We start from the raw sequence: 22,989 nt of genomic DNA on the forward strand, positions 1-22,989 counted from the left end.
AAATTCCTCCACTTCTTCCTTAGTAGTAATATAAGCACAAATAAGTCTCATTGTTCAGTTCCCCATTTTGATATTAACCCACATCACTCTACTTGATATTGTAAAACCTCTCATGATATGTAACTATGTGTAACTTATCATGTTCGCTATTACATATTCCTCTAAGGAGATTGTACTTAAAGAAATATCAAATTTTGTCTGTAATAATCTTGCATTTGTAATAAATTAATCATGAGCCTTTGTTAAAATAACGTAGCACATGACGTTATCATGTAAAGCTGTTAACTCATGTCTAATTAGTAAGTCTAATTCTAAGATTGCCATATATGGCAATTTCAAAAGCATGCAAAGTATGACGTCATCATGATTGGATGTCAATATGTGACCATACAACGGAAGTCTGGGCCTATATAAAGTAAGACGTTGAGAAGGACTTTGTCTTAGGGTTTCACCTCCTCCTGCCTGGGTCCACCATCATGTGAGGTCTGTTGTCGGTAATCAAAAGATAAGCATCCTAAGTCTTGGGTTTTGGAATATTCTACCTGGGTCCACTGCCATGTGAGGTCTGCTATAGATAATTGAAGGAGGAGGGTCACAAAGAGCATGGAATAATCAACAACCCAGACAAAGAAGAAATTTGATGGGAAATCAAGAATGAGCCAACAAAAGGAAAGAAAGACAAAAAGAAGCACACATTCATGCGAAGAAAAGATTCATGTAAAAAGCAGCGCTAAACAAGAATTGTAAGTACTTATGTATGTGATAATTCTGAACAAGAATGTACATCAAGTGTGTCTGTTTATGGGTACAATGAGATACAGTAAATTGATATTGAATTAAGCTTACTCAAGGTATGCTTTATTGTCAGTTTGTGTATATATGACAGGTGGGTTATTCTAGATTGTGATTTAACTTTAAAAGAAGAAAATTAGAACTAAGTTAGAATAAGGAAGAATTGTAATGCTATTGTATATATTTTAATGTGAATCAAACTATGTAAATATGATTTGTGAACAACACATTGGACTGATTCTGTCAATGCACTATCCTGAAAATTTCAAACCTGAATAAGATAAGGTTTAAGTATAATCAAGCCACGTCTAATTAAAGATAAAGATTAACATAAGTGGGGAATGCTAAAATCTAATTTGTCTTTAGTTTAAAATCTCATAGTCTTGCACTCAATGCATAGTCTAACTGGTGCAGTCATAAAACAAATAAATTTGTTAGATTATAAAGTGTGAGATCATAAGGTCTAATAGAAATAAATAAATGGGAGTTGACTGTTCAGGACAATTCACAAAGTTTAAGTAAAGAACAAAAAAGACAAAGCAAGGTAATAGAAATACAGAAAGTTTATAATAATATTGCCTGCCATTCAAGAAGATTATCTTCATATCTAGGATTTAATATTACAAGGGTGGTCTGAAAAGTTCTCGGCCTCGACCATAGATGTCAACACCATCAAATGGTTTTTTTTTTCCTAAGTTGGTACATCTGTCATAAGCATCACGTGAAACTGCAAGTCATCTATCAAGTAGGCTGTTTTATGCAGCAGTCTAAAGCAAAAGTGTTGTATGTATCCCTTGAAATGGATAAAACTGAGTATCGTGCAGTTATAAAATTCTTTGTAAAAGAAGGTTTAATGCCAAAAGAAATTCATTTGAAGTTCATAAAAGTTTATGGGTACTCTTCTCCTTCATTTTTGACAATTAAGAAATGGGTTGCCAAGTTTAAACATGGCCATACCAGCCTTGGAGATGATCCATATGAGTGCATGATATGGTATTGGATGATCGGCGAGTCTAAGTGCATGAAATTGCTGACACTATAGGCATTTCAAACGTGTAGGATATATTTTGCATGAAGAATTGCATGTGAAAGAGCTTTGTGCAAGATGGGTGCCGTGCTTGTTCACAGCAGATGAAAAATGCACTCACATGAAAATCTCTCAACAGTGCTTGGAACATTTTAACAAGAATAAAACTGATTTTGAGCGTTGATTTATTTCTATGGATTTCACCATTACACACCAGAATCCAAACAGCAGTGAAAACAGTGGACAGAAGCCAGTTGTTCAGCGCCAAAGAAGACAAAGTCGGTTCCATCAGGTAACATCCCAAAACACCGATGTCATGAAAGGTCATGACATCGGTGTTTTGGGATGTTAAAAGCATTTTGTCTATTAATTATCTTGAAAAGGTAAAACAATAACTAGGGAATGTTATTCTGATCTTTTAACCAGACTAGAAGAAAAAATTCATGAGAAAAGACCCTGTTTGCAGAAGAAAAAAATCACCTTTCATCAGGAGAATGCAAAAGTGTTTTGGGAATGGGAAAATTAAGGGATCTGCACTATGAATTGTTGGAACATCCACCCTATTCCCCAGATTTGGCTCCCTCTGACTTCTATCTCTTCCCAAAACTAAAACTCTTCCTTGCTGGTCACCATTTTTCTTCGAATCAAGAGATGATTGCAGCTGTAGAGGGGTATTTTGCAGATCTTACTAAGAACCATGAAAAATAAAAATAATTTTGAAATTATAAATTTGTTTTTTCATTGTTAGGCTGAGAACTTTTCAGACCACCCTTGTATAGCTACTCCTTTTTTTTTTCCCTGATGTTATTGCCTGAATATCACATCTTGTATTTATTGCTTAGAAAAATTACACCTGTTTTTGTCTTCTTTGTTTTGATAACACCTATTATGTCAATCTTGTACTTATCCAATTCTTCTGCTAGCTCTACTTCTTTTCCATTGATGCTTCTTATGTTGCTGGTGCCAATATCAATCTTTGATAATGCTGAGTTGGAGTTTGCTCCAGCAGCTCTTTTCACTATTCACCCTAGTTCCCTGATGAAAACAACATGAGCCTTTTTTTAACTGGGATGCCCTTGCCGGCATGAAATTCCATCATGTTGTACCATAATTTTGAGTTCTGGTTTAAGTCAATAAGAATACAATTTCATCAGTAAAATCCCAAATTGTCAGCCCATCCTTTTTTGTTCAGCATCCAGGTAGATACCCAACACCCCAAGAAGGTGAGGAGTAGACATTAGGTCAGAAGCCCTGGTCGGTTCTCCATATTCCCCAAAAGGCCATGTGGAGGTCTCCTCCCAGTTACCCAGCCTTGAACAAAATGCTGTCAATGGGACATTATATCAAGCAATACTTAGTCTTTATTTGAGTTGTAAGTCAGCAGTTAGAATTGAAGGAAGTACAGGAAGATGGGTTAATGTTAAATCTGGTGTCAGACAATGTACATTACCTCCTCTGTTATTCATTATCTATATGGATCTCATTATGAAGGAAAGTGGTATTAAACCTGATATCAAAATTGGAGATGTTAGTATCAGCTCTTTGCTTTATGTGGATGATATTATACTTCTAAATAAATCCACTACAAGTCTGCAAGATTCCCTGACTAAAGTGAATAACTGTTGTAATAGATATGGTATGAAGGTCAGCATTAAAAAGACAAAAACAATGAAAATAGGCAGAAGCACTGAAAATATCAACTGCATTGTGAATGGAGAACCTATAGAACAAGTAAAACATTTCAGCTACTTAGGCACGATTTTTAGTGAAGATGGTAAATTAAATATGGAAATAGACAACAGAATCAACAAACCTGGTATGGTAGGAATGGTAGGAGAGAAATTAGTCAAAACACTAAATTAGCTGTATGCAAGACAGTGTTCAAACCAATTTTAACTTATGGATCTGAGAGCTGGGTCAGAAGTAAAACACTTGAAAAGACTAGAGACTGCAGATATGAGAGTCCTGAAAAAGATAGGGGCATGATCAGATGGCATCAATATCATATTAAAAACGAGGATATTAGGAAAGACCTTGACATAGTCAGCATTCAGGTGATGCATCAGCAGAGGTAACTCAGGTGGTATGGTTATTCAAGCAGAATGGGAGAGAAAGGATTAGCAAAACAAGTGTTCTCTGTCAGGGTGGCAGGAAAAAGGCCCAGAGGAAGACCAAGATATAGGTGGATTGATACGGTACATATAGATTGAAGCAAAAGTGCCTTAGAAGATAAAAATATAAGATCTGATAATGTTGGAGTCTTGCCAGGTAACAGACTGATTTGGAGGAAAATTGTAGATAGAAAGTTAGTAATGGTGTAAATTTTTCATGTAGTACTATCATATCCTGCATCCCTTGAGGTACATGTCAGGAATTTGATGATGATGATGACATTAAGACTTCACATTCCAAACAAAAGTACACTTATTGCTGCCTGTCTCTTCATCAGTCATTTCATTTTTCCATACACATTACAAATTAATAATTTCATTCTTTTTTTTTTTAATGAGATTTATGATGGTACCAATAGCACTAGCATTATGATAACAAAATTCACATATCACATATATGACACACCACTTTAGCACACAGACATAAGAGAAATGTGACATACCAGGGACTTTTATTATGTGAGAAAATCCACTGTCTGAAGATGACATTTCCCAAACTATTCAGATAATTATTGTATAAGAATACTGGATTGAATAGGTAAAGTTGTAAAATCTCATATGATATGTAACTTATCATGTTCACTTTTACATGTTTTTTTAGGAGGAATGTACTTACAGAAATGCTAATAACTTAAATGAGCTTTTGTTAAATAATGTGGCATATGACGTCATTATGTAACACTGTTAACTCATGTCTAATCAGTAAGTCTATTTCTAAGAATAGTGAAGAATTCTAAGAATTGACATATATGGCAATTTCAAAAGACATGCAAAGTATGATGTCATCATGTCCGAAGGTAAATACATGACCATATATAGGAAGTTCGAGAAACGCACACAATGGAAGTCTTGGCATAAATAAGGCAAAACGTTGAGAAGGAATGGGGGTTTAGGGTTTTTCACCTTCTTTTACCTGGGTCCACCGCCACATTAGGTCCGTTGTCGGTCATTGAAAGAGAAGCATCATTTGTCTCAGTGTTCTCAGCCCTCTCTTTCCTGGGTCTGCTGCAGGTAATGTAAAGAGAAGAATTGTAGGTTCTGGGTCTGCTGCCATGTGATGTCTGCTGTCAGGAATTGAAAGGAAAGAGATGCACATTGCTGCCACATTAAGGGTCCTATAAGGCATGGAATAATCAATGACTCAGGCAAGGAAGAAATTTGGCAGAAAATCGAGACCAGCCAGCAGAAGGAAAGAAAGACAAGAAGGAACACTTATGTGTGAACAAGATTCATGTAAAAAGCAGTGCTGGACAAGAATTGTAAGTAGTTATATATGTGATAATTCCGAAAAAGAGTGTACATCAAGTCGTTTAAAATGTCTGTTTATGAGTACAATAAGATAAAGTAAATTGATATTGAATTAAGGTTACTCAAGGTATGCCTTATTGTGAGTTAATGTAGATGTAACTGACAGAATATTACAGATTGTGAATTAGCTTTAAAGGAAGGAAATTAGTACTAAGTTTGAATTAGGAAGAATTTAGAATAACAAAAGAACTGTAATGAAATTGTATATGTATATATATACATTAATGTGAATCATACTGTAAATATTCCTTTTTGATTTAATTAAATGGTTTGTGAACAACACATTGGACTGATTCTGTTGATGCACTATCCGAACACAAAATTTCGAACCTGCTTAAAGTAGAAGTTTGTGATTAATAAGTAAGCCACGACTGATTAAAGGTAAAGATTAACATAAGAGGGGAATAAAAACAATATCTGCTCTTTCTTTAGTTTAAAATCTGATAATCTCACACTCAATAGATAGTCTAACTGGTGCACTGGGTCGTAAAACAAATAAATTTGTTAGACCATTTGTTAGAGCATGAGAACATAAGATCTAGTAGAAGTAAATAAATGTTGGCAGTCAATAGTTAAGGCAGTTGACCATACTCACGAATATTAAGTAAAGAGAATAAAGACAAAGCAGGGTAATATAAAAACAGATCGTTTTATAACAGTCATGCATGCTTCTGGGAAGAGAAGATGGAATGAGGTACACTGTAGTGGTGGAGGAGGTGAGGGTTGTGAGAGTGGACAGAGAGAACAAGCTCAGGGAATACTTTGCAAAAGTTGTAAATGCTACCCAGAAAATTGTTACCATAATGCAATGAATGCTGACAAGTAGAGATAAGGAGGTAATAGTTCCTCTGTATACTACAATTAATGCCATATCTGGATTTTTCTGTATAGGTCTGGTTACCTGGATGTCTGGATGACAAAGAAACATTACAGTAGAACACAGACACATGCTAGTGACTGTCTCAAGTTGCCAGAATGTTCAGCACTGGGGAAAGATTAAGGAACTGAGCTCTGTAGAGCTCAGCAGATAAAAAAGAGGAGATGACATGATTGACACATAAGTTAGTGTGAGAAATCGTTCAGATACAGAGAAAATATTGCACATATAACATCTACTGGGAGAATAAGAAGTTATCTCTAGAAACTGTTTAAGAGTAATTTGAGTAAAGAAATAAAAAGTAAATTTTTTGCATGACAAATAATGAATGAGCAACTTCCAGTGTTATATGATGTATCTAAGATATATGAGGGTTGTTTGAAAAGTGGTAGAAAATAAGTTAAACACATTTTTTTGGAAAAAATCACCTTTATTTCTCAACAGCCTCCATCGAAGTCTACATATTTGATCCAGCGAGTTTCCAATTTTTTCATCCCATCTAAAAAGTAGAATTTGTCAAATTGTGCAAAATAGTCATCGACAGCCTCGATGACATTCTTGTTTGAAGAAAATGTTTTCCCACCGAGCCAAATTTTAAAGTTTGGAAAGAAGATGAAGACACATGGGACCAAGTCCAGAGAATACGGTGGATGTGGAACCAATTTGAACCTCAATTCATTCAATTTTGCCATTGTGATGGCCGATGTGTGTGTGTGGGACAGTGCATTGTCTTGATGAAATAGCACTTTTTTGTGCACCAATCATGGCCATTTTTTCTTCAGTTCTTCTTTTAAATGGTCACAATGACACATAATAGATTCCTGTTATTGTCTTACCCTTTTCCAAACAGTCTATCATGATAATTCCTTGGGAATCCCAAAAGACAGTGGGCATCACCTTCCCAGCCGACAAAATGGTCTTTGCTTTTTTCGGTGCTCTTTCACTGGGCACTGTCCACTGTTTTGACTGCTACTTAGACTCAGGTGTGTAGTGGTGGATCCAGGTTTCATCTACAGTCACAAATCGACACAAAAAATCCTGCGAATTGCGATTAAACATCACCAAACACCGGTGAAATGTCTTTTCACATGCGTTTCTGATCGACAGTCAACAATTGCGGCACCCATCGTGCACGTGGCTTTTTCATGTGCAATTTTTTGTGCAGGATTTATGCACCAGTTCAGTTGAAATGCCTACAATCTCTGCAATCTCATGCACCTTCACTCAGCAGTTCTTCAATAACGATACCATGGATTTTTCAATCATTTACATCGTAGTGACCTCAGCTGGGTGTCCAGAGCATGCTTTATCTTTGATGGACTTACGACCACGTTTAAATGCATTTATCCAAAAATAAATAGTCCTTAATGCTGGTGCAGAGTCCCCATGAACTGCATGTAACTCAGCTTTGATCTACACGGCCATCCACTTCTTCAAATAAAAGTGTTTTATTACTGCATGAAACTCGATTTTCTCCATTTTTATGAAAAATGTGAGCACAATCATTTTAAATGTTTGTTAAACAAGAAACTATGCATCGAATGTGGCTAAAATTTTGCCAGGGATCATGAAAAAGATGATACGTGCCAATACTGGTATGAATGGATGAACTGTATTGCTGTCTATTGGAAATTTACCAAACTTTTCAAACAATCCTCATATGATAATAAATTGAAGAAAAAAAAAGTATAATTTGGAAGTAGTTTGATAAACAAAGAATGTTGGAAATGATCAGCAGGTAAACATCAGGTAAAAAGTAATTTTTGAATTCTACTGCATTTTTAAAAATATTAGCCATGTGAAAGTATGAAATAAATGCTAATTACCTGTAACTGTATTTTCTATTGATTTCATCAATAATACTGTTTTCACACTTCTTATAAGTGAACTTGAAATACAAAAATATTTGAAATACTTGAATATAGAAAAATATACCTGACTGCATCCTGAAGAAGAGCCCAGAGATGAGTATGCTTGAACATGGATGTTTTGGTCACTACAAAATTGCCTCAGATCTCTCTGCAGAAGATAGGGATGTACTTCAACCTAAGATTAACATAAATATACATATGATTTCTCAGAATAAAGGGATATGTATGTGTGTGTGAGAGAGAGAGAGAGAGAGAGAGAGTTTATAATGGCAATGATTTCTGAAAACCAGTAAAATGTTAAACAATTTATTTGGTATAACAATGTTCCCATCCAGTTTCATGGTTCTTTACCAAGTAATTTATAAACAGTGATTCAGGTGGAAATACATAAAGCTGCTAATATGATTACCACACTTTTGTTGCTGGAATACTAGAAATGGAATTTTAATTACATTTGTATTAGGTGATGTACGATGACTGTTATCCATACTTCTGTCTCTGCATGATATATGCACGTAAACACAAGAAAGATATTTAATTAACCAAATATTTCAGTCTGGAAATAGCAGACCATCCTCAGTGGTATTACAAGAACAGTTTTAAAAAATACAAGCTAGAATACTAACAATAGATCGTTAAAAATAGAACACGCCATGTGATGTTATATCACTAAGTATGAAACGGAATATTTTGAAGTAGAGACATGATTGGAAAAAAAAAAAAAATTTATGAGTAATCTTGATTAGACTTTCCCAGATTTTTGATCTAGATATACATTCATTACGATTCAGGTTGGAACGATGGAGCAAGGCCTCCACGCTTTCCTTGAACAAACGTTCAAACCTATAACGGAATCTATGCAAGAGGCGAGTCCTGGACCAAAAAAGAATCCAAGAACATCAATCCTCCATTCTTCACAACAAACCTGAAAAGTCTGGATTGGCTCAACATGGGATTGAAACTGACCACAGCATCTTTTGGTCCAGGACTTGCCTCTTGCATAGATCCCGTTACAGGTTTGAACGTTTGTTCAAGGAAAGCGTGGAGGCCTTGCTCCATCGTCCCAACCTGAATCATAATGACTGTATATCTATATCAACTGGGAAAGTCTAATCAAGATTACTCATTTTTTTATTTTTTTTATTTTTCCAATCATGTCTCTACTTTAAAATATTCCTTTTCATACTTAGTGATATAACATCACACGGCATGTTCTATTTTTAACGATCTATTGTTAGTATTCTAGCTTGTATTTTTTAAAACTGTTCTTGTAATACCACTGAGGATGGTCTGCTATTTCCAGACCGAAATATTTGGTTAATTAAATATCTTTCTTGTGTTTATGTGCATATATCATTCAGTCTTATGTCACAAGTATCCTTAAAACAGCAAATTCTGTCTCTGCGCTCACCTGTGCACAGCATTGTATTACAGGGTTTTGCACTTTGGGTTGATGAAATCAACTGACATATGGGAGATCAATGAGATTAAATTTGATTTCATTTCTCAGAAGAGGAGCCTGCAGATTTGACAGTTTTTCTCTCCACACTCCCAGAGCCATGATATAGCATTTCAGATCTTTCCCACTGCATCACATTTTGTTTTTCTATCATCAGATGCCTTGAAAGTGAAGATATGGTATGGTATAAAAGGGCTCTGTCATTCACGTGGTTGCAGGATATGTTTCTGACATGTTCTTCTGTTCACTAGATTTTTTTTGTATCCACTGGTATATTTCAATAGTTCCATGTTTTGGCTTGGCTGACTGAGGAAGAGAATGGACTTCGAGGAATAGGTCAAATATGATGCATAAGTCAATCCATCATAAGGTAGAAAGAAACATTCTTCACAGGGAGGTTACCAATGACAGTAAATTCTTGGTTTTATGTTGATAGCCATTGTTTCTGAAAGATCCATTGTTCCAATTCCATGTTGAAAGATTTGTTCAGCAGTGAGCTCTATCTTTCTCTATCTATATTTTTGCCTATCTTTATCTGTGGATGTACTGCTCAGGATATCTAAATGCTTCATCTTCCCATCATGGGAAGATATAGAATGTAGATATCTATTCATGTGTGTGCATTAGTGAAAATTACTGAAGTCCAGTTTACTGTTTGTAGTTTTCTTGAATAAAACACTTAATATATTATCCCCCCCCCCAACAAGGCTGAGAAACCTATAGCACATCAGTGACATATATAGGCATTCCACTAGAATCAGGCATCACATTCATGTCAGATTTGATTTTATTACAATTACTGCCAAAGCAAATGAGTTTATGCATACAGCCAGTATATCACGTTCATATAATTTTGTTAATTGCACATATTCTCTGTCCAGTTTGCATGTTTTATGAGATGAAAAATCAGTTTCTCAGAGGAAAACCCTTCACATCTGTACAGGAAGGACTAACTCATTTTTACTTGAAAAGTTACTATATAGTTTCTTCACATCATAGACTGGATTCAAACTGAGGTCTTTCTAACTAAAGAACAAATCCACATTAGACAAGAGGGCTCAATGCAGTGAAGGTCATCACTATTTAGAGACACCATAGTATTAAAAAAAATACCATGCATCTAAACAAGAAAAAATTGCAACCTATAACCAATGCTTTCATAAACAATGGATATCAAAATACAACCCTCAAAACATTAGCATCATCGAGGAAAAAAAAAAAACCTCTGTGAAGTTTTCTGGATCAAGTATCCAGAAAAAAATATCTATCAAATTCTAATCTCTGCTTCAGTCATTCAAACTAAAATACAGACCTATAATATACATGGAATATAGATATAGGTACAAGTGTGATGACTTATACCTTGTATAAATTAAATGAGTTACAAACAGCATGTCAGAAACAAAGCCTACAACCATGTCAATTCCCATTCTTTTACACTGTATATGAAACTATATCGTGTATTGTGCCATGTCTGCTCTAGAGTGAAAATAGCAAGACAAGTAATAATCAAAAGCCAGCAAGAAGTAAGTTTAATCTTCTGCAATGACATGCCTACACAGAGCTCAGAAATTAGTACAAACATAAATTTATCTATATCCATTTGTAGTATTCTATCAACAGGAGTGATGTGTTAATAATCAGTTTAATTGCTTAACATGTTTATGCTGGTCAGTGTCCATATGTAGACACTGACCAGCATAAACAAACAGGAATGAGCTTTACCATATGTATGCTGCTTAAGTGACAGGCAAGCAAATTTTCACAAAGTTTATACAATATGTTAGTTGCAACTTTTTTGGTAGAATTTTATTTCTGAAATTAGTGTTTGTGAACTGTCTTAATGATATAGAAAATCTCAAATGTGATTCAAAATGATTAAAAGTTTTATATATATCTTTATTTGCTTTAGAAAATTTGGTTGACGTAAATCATTTGCTTTCTACAAACAATGTTGTTGTTGTTGTCTTGTCCTTTGAAGAGTCTTAGATGTTTCCGTGTGCTCCTTGTACTGCTTTGGCTATGTCTGTGATTTTGTTTGTATAGAGCTGTTGTTCAGGATTAGGATCTATTTCTTGCAAGGCTGCTGTAATTGCTGGACAGGTAAAGATATGAGTGGGTGTCGGTTCAGTATTGGGGCAGTTGTTGCAGTTTCTATATGTTCTCGTATCATCTGTATTGATCTTCATTCCTCTATAATGTCCTGTTCGTAGTCTTGCTATCATGGTAGAGGTCCTTCTGTCAGCATTGATCTCGGGAATTTGATGTTGTATCACTGATTTCAATGGAATTAGTTTAGCTTTTGCTAGTGCATTGGCATCAGCAAGAGTTATCATATGAGTTTCTTGGTTGAGTTCTCTGGCCTCTTTTGCTAATTTATCAGCTGCTTCATTGTGATCAATGCCTACATGAGCAGGAATCCATTGTAAAATGCAACTTTTACCTAAACACTTTAGTTGATTTAAGAGTTTATGGATGTCTTGTGTGAGCTTGGTATTGCCATTTTTGATTGCCTCTATAGCTGATCTTGAGTCACTGTAAATTATAATTCCTTCAGATTGTTGAGATGATGATAGATTTAAGTAGGCTTCTAGTGCTTTATTTATTGCGTAGAGTTCGCTGGTAAAATTGGAAGCGATTCTCCCAGATCCAACTTTTATTGAAAGTTTTTCACCTTTCGGGAGTAGAAGGAGAACACCAGCGCCTCCATTAATCATATTGGTGTCTGATGATCCATTGGTATTACAAATAACCTGTTTGGAGGATGAAAGAAGGTTGATGGTATTTAGGCCTTTTTCTTTAAGCATTTCTTTTGGTTCTTTTTTTGCACAGAGTTTGGTAAGGATTAGATTTATGGAGGTATTTGAAGGTAAAGGACTGGAAAATAGAGGTTCTTTGTTTATGTGAACATTTAGCTGATCAAGACCTATTTCTTTCCTGATAGTGTCATCATATTGTAAAGTTGATGATCTGTGAAGTCTGCAATTTTGGTTCCAATGTTCATAAGTTTTTAGGGAGATATGATCACTTTGGTAGCTTCTGATATTATTTATGAATTTTATGGTGGCAAATTTTCGTCTGTCCTCCAGCAGGTCAAGCCCACATTCCTGTTGGGCTCTGATGTTGTTAGTGGATGAGACTGCACCAATGATAATCTTGGATGCTTTTGCTTGTTTGTATTTTGTCTAGTTTTTTCTTTACCGATGAGGCCGAAGGTGACCAGATAGGTGCTGCATATTCCATTATTGGCCTTATTAGTGTAGTGTAAGTAGTTTTGAGGATTTTTGGCTTTGCGCCCCAATTTGTTCCACAAAGCCTTTTCAGTATATTTAATTTTTTTAGAGCTCTGTTGGAAGTGTTAGAGATGTGTTGTGCAAAACGTAATTCCTGATCAAGCGTAATACCAAGGTATTTTGGATTTGTGACTTTTTCAATTAGCTTGTTATTGATCATGACTTTGGGATTGTAGGAATGTCTGTTTTTCCTGTCTGTACTAAATGTACTTACTTTTGTTTTGTCTGGGTTGATTTTGAGTTTAAGTTCGTCTGACCATTTTTCTAATCCTCTCATGGATTTGTTTAGAATTTCCTCTGATTCTGTGATTTTAGCACTAGTGTGCCAGATGGCTATATCATCTGCATAGCAAGTTACTTTTGTGTCTTCTGTAAGGTAGGGATGAATATTATTGACATATAGAAGGAATAGTAAGGGACTGAGTACTGAGCCCTGGGGAACACCAGCCCAGGTTCTCTGCTCTTTTGATATTGCTGCATTGATTCTGACTTTGATCTTTCTTCCTCTGATGAAATCAGCAATCCAGATTAAAGCGTTTCCTCTAATTCCAATATCATGTATTGTTTGTATCAATTTTTTGATCCAAACACGATCGAAAACGGCAGTCATATCAAGGAATATGGCAGTTGTCTTTTTTGTTGGTTTTTCCTGAAATGAGTCTATTATTGTTTGGCAGAAATGGAATAATTGATCTGTTGTCGAATGACGAGTTCTATTGGCAGTTTGGTAGTAGTTGATTTTCTTATTTTTTGTCAGCCAGTGCATAAGCCTGGAGTGTATGATTCTTTCAGTAATTTTACAAAGTATGCTAGTTAATGCGATAGGTCTATAACTTTGACATTCTGCAGCATTTTTGTCAGGTTTCAGGATGGGTACAATAACTGATTTTTTCCATTCTTTTGGAAGTTTGCCTGTTCGCCAAGAGGTATTGAGAATGTCCAGGAGTTGTTCTTTGGCATTTTTGCCAAGGTGTTTGACCATATGACCAAAGATAAGATCATTACCAGGGGATTTATTAGGTGCAGTTTTCTCGATTGATGAATTTAGTTCACTTAGTGTAAATTCTTCGGAGAAGATGTCATTAGTTTGGTATGTTCTTGCTTGTTTTAGCATTTTACTTGTGAGTTTATTGAGGGGCTTGTCCTCTCTGTTACACTGAAGTTTGGAGTTGTTTGAATAGGTTTTTGCCAATGTGTTTGCAATTTCTTGATCTGTAATAGCTTGTTTCCCATCATTTATGATGAAGTTTGTTTTCTGTCGGTTCTCTTTTTTGATATTGTCTAGGATTCTAATAATGTTCCAGTGTTGGCTGTCTTTTCTTGGATCCAGGTTACTGCAAAGTTCCGCCCATTTCTCTTGTTTGCACTTCCAAATTTCCTGCTCTATTTTGTGTGTTATGTCCATTAATTTCTTTCTGTAATCATCAGTTTTAATAATTCTGAATTGTTCATTGATATTGTCTCTTTCTGTAATCATTGAATCAATATTGTGATCTTTCCAGTATGGTATCCAGGTATTTTTCTGCTGGCCTCTTGGTATTGTTGCTTTGGCAGCTTTACTGATGTGTGAAGTAAGGATTTGTAATTTGCTGTCAAGGTTTCCAGAGACAGGTTCATCTTGACAGAGGCTCTCCAAGGTTTGAGTAAACCTTGTCCAGTCGGCTTTTCTGAAGTTCCACGTCCTTTTGTTTTGCTGTTCTTGTTCAATCTTGAAGTTTAGTGTTGTTATTATGGGTCTGTGGTCACTGATGGCATTTCCCAGAATTTTCCATTGTGCACTTGATGCAATACTATAATTACAAACAATGATTGCATTATAAACAGCTGTTACATATTTTCTGCAATGAAAAAATTAAAAGAGGATGTTAGGACAAATGTAAACACATGTGTGCTACAATAAATCTGTTTTGCTTGTATGTATGCATACAGCATAATGTACATGGGAGGGTATGTGTACATATTATAAGAAATGGACTGCATCCATTGATCTCCCACAAAAGAGTAAAATAAAACATGCAAAATATCTATTACTGATAAAACAGAAAAGCTGCTGAACAAGAAAAATATGTAATGAATCCCACAGGATTTGTGAAAGGGTGAATAATTTAATTCCAATGATGATTAGAAATTATGTATAAATTACTATGTAAAATGTGTATACTGATTAGTGAATAAAAGAAAATTCTTAGAAAACTAAACAAAATATAAATAAAACAGAAATAAATAAGAATAACATGCACAACAAATTGTACAAAATGATTTGCTGTTCCATCAACACACAAGTAATCTGGCCACACCATGATCAATCACTTGAACAACATTATTATATCACTGGATAATTCCCCCTACCATTACTTACTGAGCTACCAAACACCTACAGACACTGTTTATTAATGGTTAGTTGTTTATATTTTGCAAACAAATCTTTCTCCCTCATCATACATCACAAATATACATATTTTAGAGTTTATAGGATCATGTTATTTGCTCCACCCAGCAATTTATAGGACACAAACACATGACATCATAAATGCATATTATTAATCATTTGTTTGCTAGCAACGAAGGTATTTATTTCTATTTATACTGTTCTTTCTCTTCCTTATATCTGCCAATCTCACATGGCTCATTAAAATTTATAAGACACAAACACGACATCATAAATGCATATTATTAATAATTTGTTTGTTAGCGATGAAGGTATTTATTTCTATTTATGCTTGTTCTTTCTCTTCCTTATATCTGCCAATCTCACATGGCTCATTAATAATGGTTTGCACATTTACACCTTTTAGTAATTCAAAAATACTAACTAAGTATAGGTATTATTTCTGGGAAAGCTCTCATATTACTCCTCTTAAAAACTATTATTTTTACGGCTATTTTGTCTGCTTTTGTTTAGGAGTGCCCCTTTTTATAATGACATTGGCTTTTTACTCAAGAATTCTTAGAGCACTGCAGATGTATTTTAGAGACAAATATATGTAGCATAATAGAAGAAAATTCGCACATATCTTTTCTTGGATGTTGTTGTCTGTTTTCTTTCTGCAGTGTGCATACTTCTGCTGTTATGGTGTTGAAAGGGGGAGTGGGGGGGGGCTTAGGCAATGTGAGAGAATTAATTTGAAAAACGTGGGTTTTTGCAAATTAATAGGCAAAATAGCCATAAAAATAATAACCAACTAAATATTTTATTATTATTTTATTATTACTAAATATTTTTTCAGTAATACAAGTGGTGCTGCTTTTAGAGGTTTAGTTGTTGTTTTTGGGTTAACGAGAATGACTTGAGAGGCAGTGTAAATCAGGTGGTGAGAGAGATTTGAGATTCATGCTTAAGGTTGTACAAAAGAAAATGCAGAGAGGAAAGATAGTGTGTGTGTGTGTGTGTGTTACCCAGGTATGATAATGATGAGTTCAGCAGAAGAGCAGTAATAATGAATAGCATAATAGCCAGAATGTGTCAGAACAGAGGATTGGAATATGTGCATGCATGGAGGACATTTGGGACAGAAAGGAGATGTATACAAGAGACCGCTTGCATTTGAATGAAGAAGGACGTAGGCATCTGCAGAGATTGCTGTTTTCTGAATGATTCGGTGTATCATTGCAGGGAAACTAGAATTCCCAAGTTGGATGGTAGCAGGGATGGCCTCCTGTGGGTGTGGGTGCTTGGGGGAAGGGGGACGACATCAAGTAACACTGAGTCCAGTGGAGTCTGGACGGGATAATGAGAGATATAGAAGCAGTGGCATTTTTATGCTTCATACTAATACCAGAAATATTCGGGATAAAGGAGATGAATTGGTGGCATTGATAGCATCAGCCTGGATAAAGATTATTGGGATCTATGAGACATGGTTGATGGAAGATGATATAATAACAGGAATAAAAGTAGCAGGGTAAAGTATTTTTCGGTAATAGGAAGGGAAAACGCAGTGGTGGAGTACTGCTTATAATAAGTGATTACTTATGCCCACTAAGAGTGGAGGCTTTGGAAGGCAGTGTCACTGCCTTCCAAAGACTCCACTTGAATGGTTTTGAAAGTATATGGTGTGAAGTAGAGGTGGGCAAGACAGGATATTTGGTGGGATGTTGCTACAAGCCAAGGAGCACAGAGGGTGAAATTCAGGAGATGTTTAGGCTGTTCAGCTTGGCAAGTGCAAGAAGAATGACTGCTATGGGAGATTTTAACTACAGCAGTATAAGTTAGGAAGACGAATTCATGTAGTAATAAGGGAATGGAATTTCTGGAATTCTTGAAGGACAGATGTCTTAGGCAACATGTAATAGAGGGAAAAAGAGGTTCAAAAGTTTTGGATTTGGTCATAGCATCAGAAGAGCTGATAATAACTGAGATTACATCCCCCCCCCCCAATGGAGAGAGTGACCATGCGGTTATGACTTGGAAGATGACTAGACATGCAGGAGTATCAAAGAAAAGAGAACGTATGTGGAATTATAAGGTGGGTGACTATAATGGTCTTAGATATCAACTTGGGGCAGTTCCATGGAGTGTGGAATTGGAAGGCTGGGATATCATTAGTGCTTGGGAAATTGTGAAGGAATATTTGTTAGCAGCAATAGTAAGCTGTATTCCACAAGTGAAGAACCAGACACAATTTGGTGTAAAGTGGATGACAAACAATATCAAACAGGAACTGCAGGTGAAAAAGAGGTTATAGAAGATATATAAGGAGGGGGGGTGGAGAACAAATGCATGAGGAATATAAGACTCAGTCCGGGTTAGTGACTAGTATGGTAAGGAAGGCAAACTGGAATATGAGAAGAGATTGGCACTAAGATCCAAGGAAAATCCTAGGGAATTTTTTAGCGATGTGACCAGTAGGAGGAGAAATGATTGTGGAAGAATGACATTGTGGTATAAAAATGGGAATAGAGTGACTGATGCAGAGGACATAGTGGAGTTGTTTAATAAACACTTTATTGGAGTTCATCCTGGAGAAGTAAGTTTTAATACTAGAGGGATAGGGCAGGTTTGAGGTTTAGAGAAGCAAGAGGAGAGTGAGTTCCAAATACTGAGTAATAACCTGGGTGTCAGTAAAGCTATGGGACTGGATGAGAGAAGTTTTGAGAGAATGTGCTAAGGAACTGACAGTTCCTTTGACCTGGCTTTTCAATGAAAGTCTGGCTACAGGAAAGGTGCCCATGGAATGGAAGGAAGGTAGGATAGTGCCATTGCATAAGGGCGGTAGCAGACTGGAAGTGTCTAATTAAAGGCCAGTTTGTGTATCATCAGTAGTTGTTAAGATCTTGGAGAAATTAGTTAGGGACCATATATAACATTAGGCAGATGAGGGGGGGGGGTAATGTTATCTGTGAGAGTCAACATTTGTGAGGGGGGGTGCTATTGCTTTAGTAATATGCTAGCCTTTTATAATAAAGTTACAAGAGCAGTAGATGAGAAAAAGGCATATACTGCCATTTTCTTGGATTTAGTGAAAACATTTGATAGGGTGCCACATGATAAGTTGATATTTAAGTTGCAGCACATGGGTTTGGATGTCAGCTTGGTCAACTGGATTCAGGATTGGCTGTTCGATAGGTATCAGAGAGTTGTGTATGATAAGGCAGTTTCAAGGAGGCAGAGGGTTACAAGTGGGGTCCCACAGGACTCGGTACTGGGACCTATATTGTTTAACCTTTATATCAATGACATTGTCAGTGGATTGCAAGGGGATATTCAGTTGTTTGCAGATGATGTGAAGCTGGAAAGGGTTATTAGTAATAGTGCAGATGGCAGCCCTGCAAGAGGATTTGAATAAGATAGACAGATGGGCAAATGAATGGGGAAATCAGTTTAATGCAGCAAAATATTCATCATCATCATACGTATCAAGGATTTAGGCCTAGCATGGCCTGTTCCAGCCTTAGAAGTCATCGTTGAATCGTTTAAGAGGACGTCCTAGTTTTCTTTTTCCTAATGGCTTGTACTTTAAGGCTTGTTTTGGTAATCTTTCTGTTTTCATTCTTTGAACGTGTTCCATCCATTTATGTTTATATTTTTTAATTTTTTCTATTAGTGGTTCTTGGTTTAATTCTTTCATAATTTCTTCATTTCTTTTGTGATCAAATAGGGTATACTTTGCAGTTTTTCTCATAAACTTCATTTCTGCTGTTGTTAATCTTTGTTTGTCTTTTTGTTTTATTGTCCAGATTTCGCTTCCATACATTAAGACCGGTAAGGCTAATGTATTGTATACTTTTAGCCTGGTTTTTTTTTTAACTAGGTTTGGTTTAAATATAGAGTTAATTACACCTGTTATTTTTAAATATTTTGCAATTTTTACGTTTATATCTTTTTCGTTTTCATATGTGATCATACATCCTAGGTAGTTAAATGAATTCACCTGTTCTAAGATCTTGTTATCTATTACTATTTTAGTACTTGCTGGATCTTGTCCTTTAAAGGCCATAGATTTTGATTTTTCTGTTGATATTATCATACCATAATCTTTGGATATCTCATTTAGATCTAAAATAGCTTTCTGTAAGTTATCTTCAGAATTTGTAATTATTATTTGGTCGTCTGCAAAGAGGAGAGTTTAAGTTAACTGTAGGTGAAAGTTTAATTCCTTGGTGTAAATTTTTACTCCATTTTATTATTATTTCATTTAAGTAGATATTAAAAAGAGTTGCTGAGAGGGGACATCCCTGTCGGACCCCTTGGTTTATCTCTCTTGTATATGATAGCTCGTGATTTAATCTTATTTGTATTTGATTATTTTCATATATACTTATGATAGCTTTTAGGATATTATTTGGTATTTGTCTTTCTTTTAATATGTTAAATAATATGTTTCTTTTAACTTTGTCAAATGCTTTTTCAAAGTCAATAAATGCAGCTATTCCTCTTTATATGCTATAGCAAAATGTAAAGTCTTGAAGTTTGGGATACATCAATTTGAGGCTGCATACTCGATTTGAGGAGCTGTGCTGGAGGATGTAGGGGAGACAAGGGATCTGGGGATGATGACTAATAGAAAACTGAAATGCAGGGAACATATTGCAAAAGTGGTGAAGGTAATCCAGAGGATTACTACAATACTGAGAAGGATGCTGACCTACAGAGATAAAAGAGTTATCGTTCCATTGTATAAGACCCTGATGAAATCACACTTAGACTACTATTCTCAAATTTGGTCCCCAGATTTGAATGGGATAAATTAACTGTGGAAAGAGTACAAAGACGGATAACAAAGATGGTTTAAGGACTGCATTTTTGGAAATTATGGAGACAACTACCGTGTTTGAATAAAAACTTTAGTTTACTATTACTAAAATTTTACAATTCGACGTTTCGACCTTTATGTTAAGGTCATCTTCTGGAGCGTACAAATATACACAGGAAACAAGCTATACCACAATCATACTGGTTCGTTAAAGACACTGACTAACCGCTACCACAATTGTTGGCCTGACCTCTGGTGGAAAAAAAAAAAAAAAAAAAAAAAATTATACATCAGCGCTGAAGTCCTATTATTTGTGTTGTCTACTATATACATATATTAACATTATATTAACATCATTCCAGCCAGTTGGAGTGGAATGGTTTCTAATAATAGCAGATTGGCTAGAGTCCTGACTTGTGTTGAATCTTTCAAATTAGGTTGGCTGAATGTGTGCCATCCAGATCCTTGGAATTTTCATACCATCTTTGTTGTTGATATTTGGGTGGTTTATCAGGATTTCGCAGGATTCTTTGAATTTTCTTTCGTACCATGTTTTTGTACGGTGTAAGGAGCAAGTGCTTTTTCAGTTGATTTGGTGTAAGGTGTTGAGTACGTGGTCTGAGAGGCCTGCTTCACCATAATGGTTATATTTAATGTGTCTAATGTGTTCTTTTTTGCGTATAGGGATTGTCCGTCCTGTTTCACCAATGTACGGTAAGTTACAGGTGCAGCGGATGCAATAGACTCCAGGATGTGCTAATGGGAGGAGAGGGTCCTTAGAGGAGCTGAATATAGTTTTAAGTTTAGTGGGTGGTTTAAAGGTGGCATTAAGGTTATAATGTTGTAGGATTCTGTTGATTTTTTCCGATAACCCTTTAATGTATGGGATGGCTATGGTTTTACTGTAGTCTAGATTCGTTTTTGTTGTGGTTTTATAGAGTATTTTATTGACAGTATTTTTGTTATAGCCATTGTTTATGAATGTGTCACTAATGATTTTTAGTTCTTGTTTCAGGGCCTGTTGGTTAGAGCAAATAGTCGTGGCTCTGTTTTTAAGGGTGTTTATGACTCCATATTTTTGTGCTGGGTGGTGATATGAATTCGCATGTATGTATTGGCCCGTGTGTGTAGGTTTTCGGTAGACCGTGAAGGATAGATTGCCTGAAGGAAGACGTGTAACTAGTGTGTCTAGGAACGGGAGCGAATTTTGGTTTTAGATCACGAACACGTCGTCAACGTATCTGAGCCAGATTGTCGGTCGGAGCGTGGCGGAATCAAGAGCCCTTTGCTCAAAGGTTTCCATGTAGAAGTTCGCGATTGGGGGGGATAATGGTGAGCCCATGGCCGTACCTTCCTTTTGTAGGTAGAATTTGTTTTGCCACACGAAGTAACCGGACTTTAGTACGTGGGCAAAGAGGGCCGTAATGTCGGGCGGAAATTTGTTTTGTAGTAGGAGAATTGTGTCATTGATGGGGACATTAGTGAAAAGGGCAGAAACGTCAAAACTGACTAATAAGTCGTCTTTGTCGAGTGTTATGTTTTTGATTATGTTTATAAAGTGTTGTGTGTTTTTTACGTAGGAGGGGGAATGACCTACCAACTCCTTGAGTGTTGCCGCTAATTTCTTGGCTAGGTGGTAATTGGGACTGTCTATTCCTTCCACTATTGGTCGGAGGGGCACATTTTGTTTGTGTATTTTCGGAACCCCACATATTCTGGGGGAGCGGGCGTAGTGGGGTTTGAGTTTTTTAACTGTGTCTGGTGGCCAAGAAGTGACGGACTTTAATAGTTTTTCTGTTTTGTCCTTTATCCTCTTTGTTGGGTTATAATTCACCATTTTATATGTGTTGTTATCGGCTACTAGTTGGTTCATTTGCAGTATGTATGTTGACCTGTCAAGGACAACAGTGGCACTGCCTTTATCAGCTTTTGTTATTATTATGTTTAGTTTGGCTTTTAACGATTTGATTGCTGCTAATTCTGTTTTAGTCAGGTTATTCTGTATGGTTTTCTTGGTATTTAGGACATTACTGGTTTCTAGTCGTATTTTGTCTGCTATGTTGTTAGGTAGGGATCTGATGCCTCTTTCAATGTGGTAGATAAAATCTTATTTGTTTACCTTTTTAGGCGCTATTGCGTAGTTTAGTCCTTTATTCAGCAGCGTGAGTTCGCCGTTGTTCAGGGTGTGGCTTGATAAGTTGATCACATGGTTCTTGCTTGTCGGTGGTTGGTCGCTCCTTGTCTCCCTTGTTTGTTGTTCATTGTTGTTTCTCGGGGAGGAAGTCCTCTGATTGGCCGCCATATTTTGCCGTTGTTTCAACCAGTGGAATTTTTTCTCGAGTTTTTCTTTGTTCTTTTCCAGGGTGTGCTTGGCCGAATTGTCAGTAATTCTTTCAAGTGTTTGTAGAATGTCTTGGTTGACATAATTGGATAGTTCTAATTGTAATTCAGAAACTAGATTTTGTGTTGTAGCTAGGTTTCGGCGGGCTGTTTGGATCTGTTCCCTAAGCATTGCTTTTTCTGTGTGGTCATAGATACGAAGTGCCTTAGCAGATGTAAATTTCTTTTTTTTTTTTTTTTTTTTTTTTTTTTTCTTTTTTTAGCCTGATGCAGATCGGAATGAGGTTATTGTCTCTGCATCTCTTTAAAAAGGCCAGCCGATTGATCAGAAGAGAAATACGAATCTTTAGCTTACCATAGCGATTGCAGCGCTTGTGGGTATCATTTCCATGGATGATCTGAATCCTTTCTTTTAGGCTTGCACGGTGATCCGAATGCATTTTTGGAAATTATGGAGACAACTACCGTGTTTGAATAAAAACTTTAGTTTACTATTACTAAAATTTTACAATTCGACGTTTCGACCTTTATGTTAAGGTCATCTTCTGGAGCGTACAAATATACACAGGAAACAAGCTATACCACAATCATACTGGTTCGTTAAAGACACTGACTAACCGCTACCACAATTGTTGGCCTGACCTCTGGTGGGAAAAAA

The 22,989-nt window shown here is 36.0% G+C and overlaps 1 protein-coding gene across 4 annotated transcripts in view; it reads right to left on the reverse strand.

The window, feature by feature from the left end:
- The window catches only part of LOC150105260 (uncharacterized), a 235,239-nt gene that overhangs the window by 127,232 nt on the left and 85,018 nt on the right, over window positions 1-22,989 (reverse strand). For all 4 annotated transcript variants that reach the window (XM_090394025.1, XM_090394026.1, XM_090394024.1 and 1 more), the window contains one exon: window positions 8,111-8,221. In XM_090394025.1, the coding sequence (XP_090250151.1) occupies window positions 8,111-8,221 (111 nt within the window). The remainder of the gene's footprint in view (window positions 1-8,110; window positions 8,222-22,989) is intronic.

Source organism: Typopeltis vanoorti, chromosome 6, assembly GCF_054136105.1.
Source record: "Typopeltis vanoorti isolate ZY-2024b chromosome 6, IOZ_Tvanoo_1.0, whole genome shotgun sequence".
Classification (NCBI taxonomy): Eukaryota; Metazoa; Arthropoda; class Arachnida; order Uropygi; family Thelyphonidae; genus Typopeltis; species Typopeltis vanoorti.